Genomic DNA, 16,255 nt, shown 5'->3' on the forward strand with positions numbered 1-16,255 from the left:
ACTGTTTCTGTAAAATCATTCTCATGTGGGCATCTGGCCCAATTTGAGAAAGTAGAAGCATTGTTTCCTGCAGCTCCTCCTCACACTCTTTCTTCTCTTCATCTGTCGGTGCATGGGCATCCTCTTTTTCATCATCGAGGAAACGATAGAACAGGTACTTGTCCTGAAAATTGTGCTCTTGGTCTGCTAGGAGAGCATTAATTTACACATTTAAATCTAAAGTCTGTTGGTTTCAGTGCAAAGACAGGCAGGTTGACATAAAACAATATAGAGCATCAATATCTTCAGATATTCACTCTACCATCTTGGTAATTTAGTTTAACCTTTGCTCTTTAACTGTTCTATAATGACCAGACTGCAACATACTAATCCAATCTCATCCACGACCCTCCCTGGCTTTTTTAATGCCATTCTTTAAATATATTCCCATTTTACTTTCATTGTAAGAGCTGCATTGAATTTACTCAGTATAGTTTTGTCCATTTCAAGATAATGGCTGAAGAAACTACAGGTCACAATTGCCAATGATTATTTTGGAGTGCATCTAATCGTACCCACCTTGCGGATTTAATAAAATTGAAGATTTAGGAGAAAGACCTCAGATTTGTGTACCTTCAGAAGCACATCGAGGCTGCTCCCTGACTGAACTCTGCTCCATCAACTGAGAAAGAGTCTGAAGAAGGGTTCTGACCTAAAAACTCCTCCAAAGATGCTGACTGACCCATTGAGTTACTCTAGCATTTTGCGTTCTATGCAAGATTCGAGCTTCACCTGTAGCTCCATCAACTGAGGTACTTGTATCCATGTGAAGTAAATAAACATCATCATCTTCACTTCCCACATTCAGCGATAAATTCCCAACATGAAAACGTGTCCACATTCCTCCTACACATCCTATGACAATTTATATTCCAAACACATTCCTGAATAAACTGAGTATCCACGGCACTCTGGGGCAGTAAGCTCACATTCATCAATGAAATACAAGAGCAGATTTAGGATCATTTGGGATCATTTGGAACAGTTATACAGAATTAAGATGGTGTCAATGGAAAATCCTAAAATTTGGTGAGAAGTTGCAAATCTATTTTATGCTCTATTCCCTACATCCAACATTTGTGCCGTGTTCCATAGCATCAGAACATTTTTTATTGGCCAATATTTTATCAGCAAATCTAAACTTCCAGATTTTGCTACATAATTTCAATTCTTCTTATATTAAAAGACAAAATTAGAATTTTGTTTTTATCATTACTGAAAAGTTTACTGTAATTAAATGCACATACATTGGATCCCATTTTTGTATGCAACATGCCACATTTAATTTCAGATCATAGAATGGTACAGTACAAGAACAGGCCCTACGATGCACAATGTCTGTGCCAGACATAATGCCAAGACCATCACTTATCTAAACTTGTTTAAACTTCCTAAAAGACCATTATTGATAGCAAAATAAGTGAACTGTTATAGATTTATTGTAAGTATATATTCACTAGCGGTAAAGTAATGATGCAGTCATTATAAAAAAGATAATATTTTTACCATGGTTCATGACACCTTCTTCAAGAAGGACCTGCCACATGCCCACAGCCTGGGTACGGGAATGGACACAAGTGGTCTGCTGTATCATCCAGTCTACTAACTCTGTCCCAACGCAGCATTGTCTGGATGAAAAGAACACGTTGAGAGTAATTATTTTCAAAAATACATAATGTTAAAATACCCCGATCAGTAAAATGATTATGGGACATAAGTGTAGTTAAGTTTCAATCATAATAAGTGTAAGTTGGTGCTTCTTCTTTCTTTCACTTGATGTCCTTGCTCTTGGTTCTTTTTTATATTCTCCAGTTTTCTTATATTATAAGGCTTGGATAGAGTGGATGGTTCCATGAGTGGGAAAGTCTAGGATAGAGCTCATAGCCTCAGAATTTAAGGAATTTTTTTAGGCAGGAGATGAGGAGAAATTTCTTCAGTTAGAGGGTGGTGAATCTGTGGAATTCTTTGCCACAGAAGGCTGTTGAGGCAAAGTCAGTGGATATAATTAAGGCAGTGATAGATTATTGATTAGTACAGGTATCAGGGGTTATGAGGGGGGGCAGGAGAATGGGGTTAGGAGAGCTAGATCAGCCATGATTGAATGGTGGAGTAGACTTGTTGGGCCAAATGGCCTAATTCTACTATCTCTTATGATCTGATCTGGTTCCAGTTCTGCAGTTCTCCAGAGCCTAATTGCACAGGCCAAATTTGTTATGAAAATGAAGTATCAATAGGCACGAAGTTTGTAACTTAGGTCAGAAGTTATTTTCAAAACCCTCTGTCAAAAGAAAATGGTACCAATGGTAGGAAGGACAGGGTTCATAGTTAAAGTCAAGACATAAAGACTGCCAGAACACAGTAGTACATGTAACACTCTCTTTTATACATAATGATAAACCAGTTTGAATTTCTGAAAGTGGGGAGATGTCTTCACTAGCTGACCAATGCCAACAGAAGCTGCAAGATACATAGGTAACTTACCGTTCTTGATACCCACTGTCTACCTCTCCTACTAAAACTCAGTTTCATGACATTCTATGGTAACCTTTGCCACCTTTTCTCTTCTAGACCAAACATTAAACTTTCAGCATCACATTGATGTACATGACATCATTCTAAATGATTTATCCCCAGTGATGACGATATTCCAATCTCAGGTCAGGTACATAGGAATTTCAAAATGTCTTTACAAATAACATGCAAATTCTCCAGCGAAGAAATGGAGCCTGTAGTAGATGGATGAAGGAACAAGATGGAAGATGGAGCTGAAAATGGAGTAAATAGGATTACATTGTGGAAGGAATCAGTGTAGGAGAGATACAAAACAATTTGCAACCATGAAAACCACACAAGGACACACAGTGCCCTCCATAATGTTTGGGCCAAAGACCCATCATTTATTTATTTGCCTCTGTACTCCACAATTTGAGATTTGTAATAGAAAAAAAAATCACATGTGGTTAAAGAGCACATTGTCAGATTTTAATAAAGGGTATTTTTATACAATTTGGTTTCACCATGTAAAATTTACAGATGTGTTTATACATAGTCCCCCCCATTTCAGGGCACCATAATGTTTGGGACACAACAATGTAATGTAATTGAAAGTAGTTAAGTTTAGTATTTTGTTGCATAGCCTTTGTATGCAATGACTGCTTGATGTTTGCAATTCATGGACATCACCAGTTGTTGGGTGTCTTCTCTGGTGATGCTCTGCCAGGCCTGTATTGCAGCCATCTTTAGCTGATGATTGTTTTGGAGGCTAGTCCCCTACAGTTTTCTCTTCAGCATATAAAAGGCATGCTCAATTGGGTTCAGATCGGGTGATTGACTTGGCCACTCAAGAATTTACAGTTTTATTAGCTTGGAAAAACTCCTTTGTTACTTTAGCAGTTTGTTTGGGATCATTGTCTTGCTGTAGAATGAACTGCCGGCCAATGAGTTTTGAGGTATTTGTTTGAACTTGAGCAGATGGGATGTGTCTATACACTTCAGAAATCATTATGCTACTACCATCAGCAGTTGTATCATCAATGAAGAAAAGTGAGCCAGAACCTTCAGCAGCCATACATGCCCAGGCCATAACACCCCCACCACCGTGTTTCATAGATAAGGTGGTATGCTTTGGATCTTGGGCAGTTCCTTCTCTCCCCCATACTTTGCTCTTACCATCACTCTGATATGTTAATCTTCATCTCATCTGTCCACGAGACCTTTTTCCAAAACTATGGCTGCTCTTTTAAGTACTTCTTGGCAAACTATAACTGGGCCATCATATTTTTGTGGCTAACCAGTGCTTTGTATTTTGCAGTGTTGCCTCTGTATTTCTGTTCATGGAGTCTTCTGCGGACAGTGGTCATTGACAAATTCACACCTGACTCCTGAAGAGTGTTTCTGATCTGTCGGACAGGTGTTTGGGGATTTTTCTTTATTATGGAGAGAATTATTCTGTCATCAGCTGTGGGGGTCTTCCTTGGTCTGCCAGTCCCTGTGGGGATAGCAAGCTCACCAGTGCTCTCTTTCTTCTTAATGATGTTCCAAACAGTTGATTTTGGTAAGCCTAAGGTTTGGCTGGTGCTCTTGTTTCTCAGTCTCATAATGGCTTATTTGACTTTAATTGGCACAACTTTGGTCCTCATGTTGATAAATAATAATAATAATAATATTTATTTATTTAACACTTTTAAACAAAATCACTTTGAACCAAAGTGCTTTACAGAGATTGATTAAACTAATTGAATAGATTAAATGTCAATAAATCCATACAAAATAAAAAAGAAAAAGAAAAAAAGGCACAGAACAGTACACTAAAGAAATCACCAAGAAACGTCCCCCCACAGCAGAATTCACTGTGAGGGAAGGCACTAAAAATATCCAGTTCTCCCCTCATAGTCCACCCGAGGTCGGGGTCTATATGTGGCCTCCTCAGCCAACCCGATATTTTCAGGCCCTCTGCCGCGAAGCTGAACAGCAATAAAAGTTTCCAAAGGTGATGGAAAGACTGGAAGAAAGACTAGGTGCTGAGAGCTCTCTTACACCTGCATTAAGGAGGCAATTAAACACACCTGAGCAATAACAAACATCTGTGAAGCCATGTTTCAAGTTTCAAGTTTGTTTATTGGTCACATACTCAATTATACAGGTATAACCAGTAGTGAAATGCTTAAGTGCCTGTCCAGTTGTGCATGGTTCCCCACTTACACATAACCCACATAAAACAATACCCACATATAACACATAATAAATATATACCCCATAGATACCACATAACCCACATAAAACAATACCCACATATAACACATAATAAATATATACCCCATAGATACCACATAACCCACATAAAACAATACCCACATATAACACATACCTCATAAATATACCACTTAACAAGTAGTGCTGTTACAAGCAAAGTGACAAGTGCCGTGGAACACCCGTGATGACAGTATGTTCCATCCAGTTCAGTCCCGTGTGTGTGTGTGTGTGTGTGTGTGTGTGTGTGTGTGTGTGTTTGATGGTGGCGAGGCGGGGCGGGGCGGGGGGTCTGGGCGGGGGGTGCAGGTGCAGGTGCTGGTGAGGAGGGTGGGGAGGGTTTGGGCGTTGGGGGGGGGGGGGGGGGGGGGGGGGGGGGACGGCGCGACACTCAGTGTGTCCCAAACATTATGGTGCCCTGAAATGGGGGGACTATGTATAAACACAGCTGTAATATTTACATGGTGAAACCAAAATGTATAAAAATACCCTTTAATAAAATCTGACAATGTGCACTTTAACCACGTGTGATTTTTTTCTATTCCAAATCTCAAATTGTGGAGTACAGAGGCAAATAATTAAATGGTGGGTCTTTGTCCCAAACATTATGGAGGTCACTGTATAAAACGACGGTGGGAAAGACTGGATGACAAGAACAGAGTAACATTAAAAGGATATTGAGATAAATTTAGGACCAGATATACAACTTACTCAAACAAGCTACAGTTGCCATTAAAATATAAAACAATTGAGGTTAATATCTGTAAGGAGAGAATTGCAAATTAAAATCATGTTGGATTTATGTTATAACTTGGCTCAAAAACATGGCCAAACACGATCGACAAACTATAAAACGGTTATAGATGTAGTGGAGAAGGTGCAAAAAAGGTCTATTATATTTGGACTGTTGGGTTATACCTCCGTGCAAAGATTGTTCAGACTGGAGCTCATTTTTCTAGAAAGATAAGAGATCTTTAAGATTGCATAAAAGACATTGAAAGTGAATTTCAGAGAACACAGTTCTCAAAGAAAATGATTCATTTCATCATACTTTGATGTCATTCAATTATTATTTCATTTTACCCAGTTTGGAAGGCATTCATTAGCTTGTAGTCAAGATGGCGTAGGCCCAAATTGTACCAATCCCAGAGATCCCTTCACTCCCTAAAGTACCAATTACAGCTCAGATGGCTCCCCTCAACCACAAGATGGGAAACTGAAGAGAGTTGGAACCATTGTTGTTCCTTTGTTCTCCTACATTGACTTTGGTTTTATTCAATTCTTTCCGTTGGCAGTACTCATTACCAACTTCAAGTATAATGATTTCTACAAAAGAAAAGCAATATTTTAAAGAATTACCAAAATATGCATCACAATTACGACTACACCATACTCACTTGTAGGTTTTCAGGTGGTACTTCCGATCTCTTATCATGTGAGGAGCTTGCGATAGTATTGCATTTCGTAAAATCTTTCCAGCTCTGAGAATTTTTTGAGAAGGAACCTGGTATAAAATAGAAAATTCAAGTAATCAATTCACACCCAATATATTTGAATATTCTACATTTGATGGTTTTAAAGAGAATTAAAAAAAAACAATTAATTTGTAAGTGACAATGATTTGACTAATAGCAAGTACCTTGTAAAGAAAAGGAGACTTTACACAACACGTTTCACATGTCTCTGGAATGGGACTAGAACATGGAGCAAATAGAGCATCTCAAAATGCTTCCATATTGGAACTTGTTACAATTAAATCTTTGAATTAATCTATTCAAATCCAAGGGTATAATTTTATTTTGTTGGAAACTCAGGGGCACGCACACAGACAATAAAGGATAGTCTGTTCCCAGAGCTAGTCTACTCATACTAAAATGGAACAACATCAGCTAAAACAAAATGCTTTCCAATATTTTGTTGGTCAAGGACACCATATGGGCTTTTCCTAAAAATTAGCTCATGTGTGGTTAGTGATGGATATTACGAGAGGATCTCTTGTGAACTGTCTGGGAATTCTCAGGAAATATTTGTAAGTGAAGAAATTATTTCCTGAGTTCAGCATTCAAAGATTGGAGGAGACAGTGGAGTCTGAAAATGTAACTCAAATATTGACTAGTCTCCTGACACCTAAGTTAGTAATATATAACTGGCCAGGTTAGAAAGATATGACTTTAGTGCAAAGACATAGAGGTTTGGTTTAATGTTCAGTTCAGCACTACATGCGAGTCAACCAAAACAAATACTTCCAGCTGCAAAATTTGAATTATTCTGTGTTGTCAATAGTCTGGCAAATCAAGCTGTTAAACAACTTAATTTATCCTTGGTTATAATCTATGCTGATTAGCCAGCATATTTCAATACATTTTTCACTGCCCCTGAACTGGTCACCTGCATGGGGCTATGCAGTTTAATTCACCTCAGCCTGAATTAATCTGGGAGCCCAGCTCCTTAGTGTGACGGTGCAGTATAGGGTCTGTTAGCTACCCTCACAGAATAGTTCAAGTGGATGGTGAAACCCCTCCTCCAAGGTCCCTGCCCGTAAAAATTGAATGTTTGACATTCAAAGTAACTCAGGATCTGTCAAGGTGGTTCATGGTCTAAAGCAGGGGCTGGCAACCTTGTTCTGCATAGGTGCCAGGAGCCATGTCTGTGAGCAGATGGCGGGCCACATCTATCGCCATAGTGTGACTTAGTGGCGTTTTTCATATTATTTTTCACGTGTTTTTCAATTAGTTTTCTGCAGTTCCCAGGTCCCTCGCTTCCCCGCGACTGGCTGCAGTTCCCAGGCCGGCTCGCCTGCCCCGGGACTGGCTGTAGCACCCAGGTTGCCTACGTGACCTGGGACTGGCTGCAGTTCCCAGGTCGTCTCGCCTGCCCCAGGTCTGGCTGTAGCACCCAGGTTGCCTAAGTGACCCGGGACTGGCTGCAGTTATCAGGTGTCGAAGACGAATTGAAAAGAAATACGCCTGCGGGCCGGATGATTTTGGTTACGAGTCGGATCGGGCCTGTGGGCCGTAGGTTGCCAACCCCTGGTCTAAAGCAAACACTTTAAAAAAATGCAAAACCTTTAAACAATGTAAATGAAGATACTTTCCCCTGCAACTGCAGGTATGCAACACCTTTACCTCCCCCCTCAACTCCATCCAAGGACCCAAACAGTCTTTCCAGGTGAGGCAGAGGTTCACTTGCACCTCCTCCAACCTCAACTACTGTATCCGCTGTTCCAGGTGTCAACTTCTCTACATCGGCGAGACCAAGCGCAGGCTCGGTGATCGTTTCACTGAACACCTCCGCTCAGTCCATCTTAACCTACCTGATGTCCCGGTGGCTCAGCGCTCCCATTCCCAATATGACCTTTCTGTCCTGGGCCTCCATTGTCAGAGTGAGGCGCAGCACAAATTGGAGGAACAGCACCTCATATTTCACTTGGGTAGTTTACACCCAGCGGTATGAACATTAACTTCTCTAACTTCAGATAGCCCTTGCCTTCTCTCTCCCTCCCCTTCCCCTTCCCAGTTCTCCCAACAGTCTTATGGACCTGTCCCACTTAGACGATTTTTTAGGCGACTGCCAGCGACTTAGGACAATGGAATTCACCGAAGTCAACACCGGCGACAACCTACGACAGCACCTACGACAACCTACAACAGCCCAAATTGTCGCCACTATCGCTGAAAACTTTTAAACATGTTGAAACAGTCGCCTAACAAATCGCCTAAGTGGGACAGGCCAATTACTGTCTCCGCCTACATTCTATCTTTGTCCCGCCCCCTGCCCTGACATAAGTCTGAAGAAGAGTCTCGACTTGAAAGACACCCATTCCTTCTCTCCTGAGATGCTGCCTGTCCCGCTGAGTTACTCCAGCATTTTGAGTCTACCTTCAGTCATTTAGACAGTTCACTTCAAATTATTGAAAGAGTAAAAATAAATCAAAACTGGGATTCCAAGAGTAAGCACCAAAAATTATGCAACAGTTTCTTTCATATTGAAAGTATCAAGATGCAGTTTACACACTTGTTCCCTTTGATTTTGCTCTGTCTGATACACTGGGTGCAATTTAGAGATTATATAGAAGTTTGAGGAAACATAGTGGAGATGTTGGTTTATACAAAAGGATATAAAGTGCCGGAGGCAGAGAACATGAACAGGCAATGTCTTGGGTCAGGATACCCTACACCAAAAGCATGACACATACTCAAGTGTGAACACTGGAATTAATTTAATGAAGAACTCTTCCAATCTCACAGACCTGGCAGACTCAGTTACAATATTCGTGTACAAAGGTTACTGAGGTGTAATATAAAAAATCAGGAATCAGGGAGGTACTCAGGACAACAAAGGTTAAAATTTAGATTTCTCAATGTGCAGGTCTGAAGGAAGCAGCAACAGGAATATATTTCCGTTTCAGCTAAAGAACCGACAACAGTGACTTTCCATGACCATTTAACATCTGCATCATTGGGGTGATTTTGGAATTCAAACTGTATAATTTCACTAAAACCTGAGTAAATCTCCACAAATCATGAATAATTCCAATTATTTTGGTTTGACATTTCCTACAGAAATAATGCGATGGTTATAGCTATTACTGGAAGATACTTTACTTTCATTTGCATGGAATTACATATAAGAATATACGATTTAAAATCAGGAGTAAGCCATCTAACCCTTGGAGCCTGTTTTGTCATTCATTTAGATCACAGGTGATCTTTTACATCAATGCTATTTTCCTGTATCATTCTCATTTCGTTTACCATTTAGAAATCTGTCAATCTCTGTTTTGATTGATCTCAGGCACTGAATCTCTGTAGCCCTCTAGAATAATGAATTCCAAAAGATTCCCTGCCTTCCGAGTGAAAAACCTTTCCTCTTCATCACAATCCCAATAGCCTACTCCTTATTCCATGGTTAGATCTCTGGTTCTTAATTCTTCAACCAAGGTTTCAATGAGAATGCTCTCAATCTAAAGAATGTTTATTTTTGTCATTCCGGCCAGCCTGAAATGACTTCTGCCACACTTGTCCTTTTAGGCACACTGTTCTTTAAATATCTTCTCTGGTCTTTTCAGGTAGGCTTTACTGTTTATTACTTTCCCTATGTAACTAGCAAACAAATAATGTACGGTCCAGTTGTACGCAGAGAAAGGGTTCCCATCATTTATTACATTATTTAATGGAACACATGACAGCAAGTGACCCATACAACCACAAGGCAATTAATTTTATCAACAAGGAAGTCTTCAATTCAATAGGTATCTGCAGTGGTTATGCTGCAAAATACCTTCTCATACTTGTTAACTCCTGTCACTCTTGAATTCATTACAATACTTTTTTATTACTTAACAATGTACTTAATGAATCAGAGTAATATATCAAAATAATTGGCAGTGATCAGCATTTTGAATTTTACATGTCTGGATAAATGTAATGAAACCCTACAAAATACAGTCCTGCAAGAGGTTCAAGAATAATTTTTGCTGCATCCTGCAGTCATTTAGAACTGTAAGAAACAAAAACAAATCTGGAAGCAATCAGCAAGTCAGAAACAGGCATAATGTTTCAGTTTGATGATCTTTCAGCAGAATCATCACATGAAGAAAGATCATTGACTCAAGATGTTAGTTGTTTTTGACCAGCGGAGTTATTTCTAAATTTACCTGAATTTTTAATTTCAGATTTTCAGTACCTGCATTTTTTTTTCTTTTCCACGTCCAGTAAAGCGTTTTAAAATTTGACAGATGGAAAGATTTGGAAGTTCTCCGCCATAAGTCAATTAGCAGCAGAAGCGATCTGCTAAGATCGTTAGAAAAGGTGTTTTTTTTTCCTCTTTTAAAAATGATCATTGTGACATGCATCAAACTAATGCCCTTGTACCTGTTTGCATTACATATATTATTGCTCATGCTTTTCCTAAAAATTGACTGGAGATATTTTATAGATTGGATTAAGTTGCATAAAAGTTTAAATCTCTGTGCTCGGAGCCTTTGGCTTGGATTTTCTGATACTTTTAATTGATCCAAATTGCCCCCAGCAACTGATTGCAGTCTATAGATATTATTGTGTGTATAAATTAGTAAAGGACAAAAAGCATTTGGATACGCTTTAGGACTTGGATGTCCGACAACCATATGGATCTGGGTCTATAGTCCCTTACACCTACAAAACTTTCATACATATATCTGTCCAAATGCCTTTTGAACGTCATCATTGTATTCACTTCTCTAGGGCATCTGGCAGCTTGGTCCTGATATGGACTATTCTCAGTGTAAAACTTTCTCCCGAGGTCCCACTTAAATCTCTCCGGTCTCACCTTAAGCTCTGCCCTTTAATTTTAGAATCTTCTACCCTGGGGAAAAAAGGCTGAGCATTCGCTTTATCCATGTCCTTCATGATTTTGTATAATTCAATAAGTTCACCCCCCACAGCCTCCTCGGCTCTAAAGAAGAAAAATCCAGCCTATTCGTATAACTCAAGTCCTGCTGAATTTCTTCTACGCCCTTTACAACTTAACAGCATCTGTCTTATAGCTGGATGGCCAAAACTGCACAGTACTCCAAGTATGGTCTCACCAAGACTTTTACAACTGCATCGTGTTCCAATTCGTGTACTCATACCCTTCTCAATGAAGGCAAGAATACCAAATGCCTTCATACCCAAAGTGCCACTTTGAAGGAAACCATGCACTTGTACTCCTAGATCTCTCAGTTCTACAGCACTCTTCAGGGCTATATCATCGACTGTGCAAGTCCTGCCCTGGTTTGACATGACAAAATGTAACACCTCATTCCTTCCTACTAATAATCTTTAAATATAATAAATCCAAGAAATAATCTGATTTTAAAGTAACTATTTTATGAATTGTAATTTAGTAGGCATCTTATTAAGAAAGTTTAGTTTAGTTTAGAGAAACAGTGTGGAAACAAGTGCTTCAGCCCGTCAAGTCCACGCTGATCATCAATTACCCGTAGTACTAGTTTTATGTTATCCCAATTTGCATGCACTCCCTACACACCAGCGACAATTTACAGAAGCCAATGAACCTACAAACCTGCACATTTTTGGGATGTGGGAGCAAACTGGCATGCCTGGAGGAAACCCATGAAGTCAAAAGAAGAAGATGCAAACTCCACACAGACAGCACCCCAGGTCAGTATTGAACACAGGTCTCTGGCGCTGAGAGAAACAGCTCTACCAGCAATGCCACAGTGGGAACATTTCTTTAATACTCACCTGTAGCGGCACCTAGTGGTGGGGTGGAGAGGGCAGAACCCTCGTCATTGCTCGGTGCAGTCATGTGACCCCGGGGTGTTGGATTTTGTGGGCTTTTGGGGTGTGTCAGTTAGTTAGTCAGCGTTCCTCCCAGCATCAGGAGCTATTATTGTTAGTTCAATCCAGGGGTGGGGAACCTGCGGCCTTCTAAGCGGCCTTCTAGGCCATTAAGTGCGGCCTTTTGAATTAGTCCAAATTTTGTAGAACAAATCTTTTTATTATTATTAATATGTTTTTGTTCATCTTTTATTATTTTTATTTTAATCTTAAAATGAACATTTAAAATACCAAAGAGTAAAAGAAGATTCAACAAAATAATCCTCCCAGACTGACGGCCACATTTAAAACATTAGTAAGTCATGAGGGCTATTTTAACAAAATAATGTACATTTTGAAGTATATCTAATTGAAGTTTCTTAAATGCTGCCTTATTAGATTACAGCTAACTTAATGCGGCCTTCCACCATGAAAAGGTTCCCCACCCCTGGTTCAGTCAGACACGCGTACTTCACGGGTGTTTGTTCATTTTTATTAAAAAATAAAAATAATTTTGCTCGATCTGTCTGGCCTCACTACACCCCAGTCAATTACCCTCTTACCTTCCTGTAATGTAATACTTTAAAAATGTCCACTTCCTTTAAGCTCCTGCTCTGGGTTACTACCACTAGTTATTCTTACTAGTTTGATTTTTCTTTAAAATTCCAACATGTCACATCTTTCCCCTCTTCAATGAATGTCTGCAATTTACCAAAAGACAACTTCTTCAGTATGTTGAATTGCACACTGTCTGTGCATAAGGAAGAAAACATTTATTTTGTAATCCCACTCTCAGTTGACAGTAATTATCAAGTAACTGTTCCAGATGACCACACGATCAACAGAGAAACTGCTTTTTTTTCATGGACTAACATTTTATTTGTTAAAATTGCTTCAGAATCTAAATGCCTCCTTACTTAAATATTCCACCCATCACCAAATTCTGACCTTTGCACCCAACTGAAATGTATTTCAGCAAAATATATTGGGCACACACAACTTTGAACATGCACCATGATGGATCACTGGGCACGAAGGTCACAACTCCCCCTGGGAGCTCATTCACACTGGAGCTTTGTTCTTAATATCAGTGAATTTGCATAACATTTTGAATGTAACTTGTCTTCAAACAAGAGTGAGAAATCTACAACAATTACACTGATATGAAACCGTTTCTTTAGCCCACATGGACTGAAAATTATTTTTTAATAACAATGGTGGCAACTTCTTGCCTGTTTCCCAAGTTCCAACAGGTCTTTCTATCCAATTTACTTGAATATGAGTTTTCTAAATGTTTGCTAAAATGGCATTGTACAGCATTGATACTGTCCATGTATTTTGCAAATTGGACTTTGAAGTGGGCAGAGTGTTTGTTCCATTTCTGAAAAAAGTTGTTTAAGATGTTTTGCATCGGGAACATGGTACAACTCCTTGACAATCTCCACTCTTCTTACCGGGTGGATAAGATTTCAATTTTAATGGTTCCAACTCCAAGAGTAATGTCTCTGGCCTTTGTTAAAAACTATCTCCAAGGCAATATCTCCAAGTTTGCGGATGACACTAAGCTGGGGGGCAGTGTTAGGTGTGAGGAGGATGCTAGGAGACTGCAAGGTGACTTGGATAGGCTGGGTGAGTGGGCAAATGTTTGGTAGATGCAGTTTAATGTGGATAAATGTGAGGTTATCCATTTTGGTGGCAAAAACGGGAAAGCAGATTATTATCTAAACGGTGGCCGATTGGGAAAGGGGGAGATGCAGCGAGACCTGGGTGTCATGGTACACCAGTCATTGAAGGTAGGCATGCAGGTGCAGCAGGCAGTAAAGAAAGCGAATGGCATGTTGGCTTTCATAGCAAGAGGATTTGAGTATAGGAGCAGGGAGGTTCTACTGCAGTTGTATAGGGTCTTGGTGAGACCACACCTGGAGTATTGAGTGCAGTTTTGGTCTCCAAATCTGAGGAAGGACATTATTGCCATAGAGGGAGTGCAGAGAAGGTTCACCAGATTGATTCCTGGGATGTCAGGACTGTCTTATGAAGAAAGACTGGATAGACTTGGTTTATACTCTCTAGAATTTAGGAGATTGAGAGGGGATCTTATAGAAACTTACAAAATTCTTAAGGGGTTGGACAGGCTAGATGCAGGAAGATTGTTCCCGATGTTGGGGAAGTCCAGGACAAGGGGTCACAGCTTAAGGATAAGGGGGAAATCCTTTAAAAACCGAGATGAGGAGAACTGTTTTCACACAGAGAGTGGTGAATCTCTGGAACTCTCTGCCACAGAGGGTAGTTGAGGCCAGTTCATTGGCTATATTTAAGAGGGAGTTAGATGTGGCCCTTGTGGCCAAGGGGATCAGAGGGTATGGAGAGAAGGCAGGTACGGGATACTGAGTTGGATGATCAGCCATGATCATATTAAATGGCGGTGCAGGCTCGAAGGGCCGAATGGCCTACTCCTGCACCTAATTTCTATGTTTCTATGTTTCTATCTGTCTTCCTTGCTTATTTTTCATATCAGATCTCGGTTCATTTCACCTGAACAGGTTTACATAAATTGTTTTCAACCATAATTCTGCTAAGTTATTAATTCATTTTAATAATCAAGTTGGTACTTGGTTGCATGTAAAGTAAAAGGATCTGTTGCATCCTGGTGAACATGGTGCAAGCAAACCTAGTAAAAGTTTCACTTATAAGGATGCAAATTTGCCAATGTTATGAAAAGCATAAAATCAGCACGTAAGCAACACTGAGGAGTCTCATGTTCTTAATTTATGCAACTGGTAATTATATAGTTAATTAGAGCTTCAATGTACAGTAGTTCCTCTGACTGCCAAAAATATATATGAAATTGAACAAAGGAAAATTTCTCTGCTACACTAACATTAGCAGAAAATAAGATTAAAAACCATTATAAAAATTCATCATGACTATTCATCCTTTAACAATACTTTAACGTTACCTACAAACTTTTCTCTTAACTGTACTTTGGTGGGGTCTTTCGAAAATGTTGATATTTCCCAAATTTCCTTACCTGTGAATAATTGTAAGTTAACCTCTGGATGTGAAAGACATTAGTTAAACACAAGTTCTTTGCTCTTTTTTTACTTTCCAGGAATCAATTGAAATAAGTATTTTGTTTCATACATTATAAATTACTTTTATTCCTCATCACATCAATCCTTATTTCACATTTTGCAGAGTTATGTGCATAACTTTAACCAGAAAACAATTTAAAAAAAACTTAAGGTACAGTCAGATATTATGCTTGTAGTATTGGCTGTATGAAGATTTCAATGTAGAGAATTTGAATTTAATTTTTTCTGTAAAGATTGATGTTTTGAGAGTAAAAGCTGTTGCTTGAAACTGAAAGCACCACATATTTGATTTGTCTGGAATATTTTTTTTAAACAAACATACAAGATTGTAAAGATACTTCAAAGAATTATTTAAAATTTCTGTACAGGGTAGGACTTCTCATCTATCGTTTTCATTTTTATATAAACCACCCACATGAACGAACTTATCATCAGGTTTTGTTTCTAACTTCATCTAGAGCTAATTTCTGATATATTAACACCTGTAAATTGCTGCAATTTTTGTTACCATTTTATTATCATCCAAATAAAATGGAAGAAATCTGTAACCTTCTTTGTTAGAAAATGGAAGTTGTATTTAAGCTCGGTACCCGATTCAGACCCTTTTATGTTCAAGGCAGGGAATACGAAAGCACAAATACCTCCGTATTCTGTAATTACTTGACATAACCATATTCACAACTAAAATAAATCAGCAATAGGCATTGGTCCATTATGATACAATTCCACGACTTGAGTTGGAAGTTCACCGTTATCCCCATAATTAATGGAAATAGAGTCATTCACTAATAATAGTTCTTCCACAGAGCGACACATCAGTAAAGTTACAAGCTAAAATTAATGCCACTTCTTTGGTGTTACAGGATTAATTTAGATACAAAAGTGAGTCATAAACATGCACATCACCCTAGGAGTTTAATGTGAGTTTACACTCTGTAAATTATCAGCTTCAGCTGTATTTCAGAGCATCAGAATGCCACCACAAAATAATTAATTTCAAAAAACAGTACTGACTCACCACAGGAGTTCATTTCTCTTTGTTAATAGTTAACACTAACTGTTGTAAGTTTA

The 16,255-nt window shown here is 39.0% G+C and overlaps 1 protein-coding gene across 1 annotated transcript in view; it reads right to left on the bottom strand.

The window, feature by feature from the left end:
• Positions 1–16,255, bottom strand: part of rapgef4a (Rap guanine nucleotide exchange factor 4a) — a 200,261-nt gene that overhangs the window by 56,599 nt on the left and 127,407 nt on the right. The window contains exons 7-9 of the mRNA XM_055637971.1: positions 6,186–6,292; positions 1,546–1,667; positions 3–186 (exon numbers count right to left, since the gene is read on the bottom strand). Of these exons, the coding sequence (XP_055493946.1) occupies positions 3–186; positions 1,546–1,667; positions 6,186–6,292 (413 nt within the window). The remainder of the gene's footprint in view (positions 1–2; positions 187–1,545; positions 1,668–6,185; positions 6,293–16,255) is intronic.

This window comes from Leucoraja erinacea, chromosome 7 (assembly GCF_028641065.1).
Source record: "Leucoraja erinacea ecotype New England chromosome 7, Leri_hhj_1, whole genome shotgun sequence".
Classification (NCBI taxonomy): domain Eukaryota; kingdom Metazoa; phylum Chordata; class Chondrichthyes; order Rajiformes; family Rajidae; genus Leucoraja; species Leucoraja erinaceus.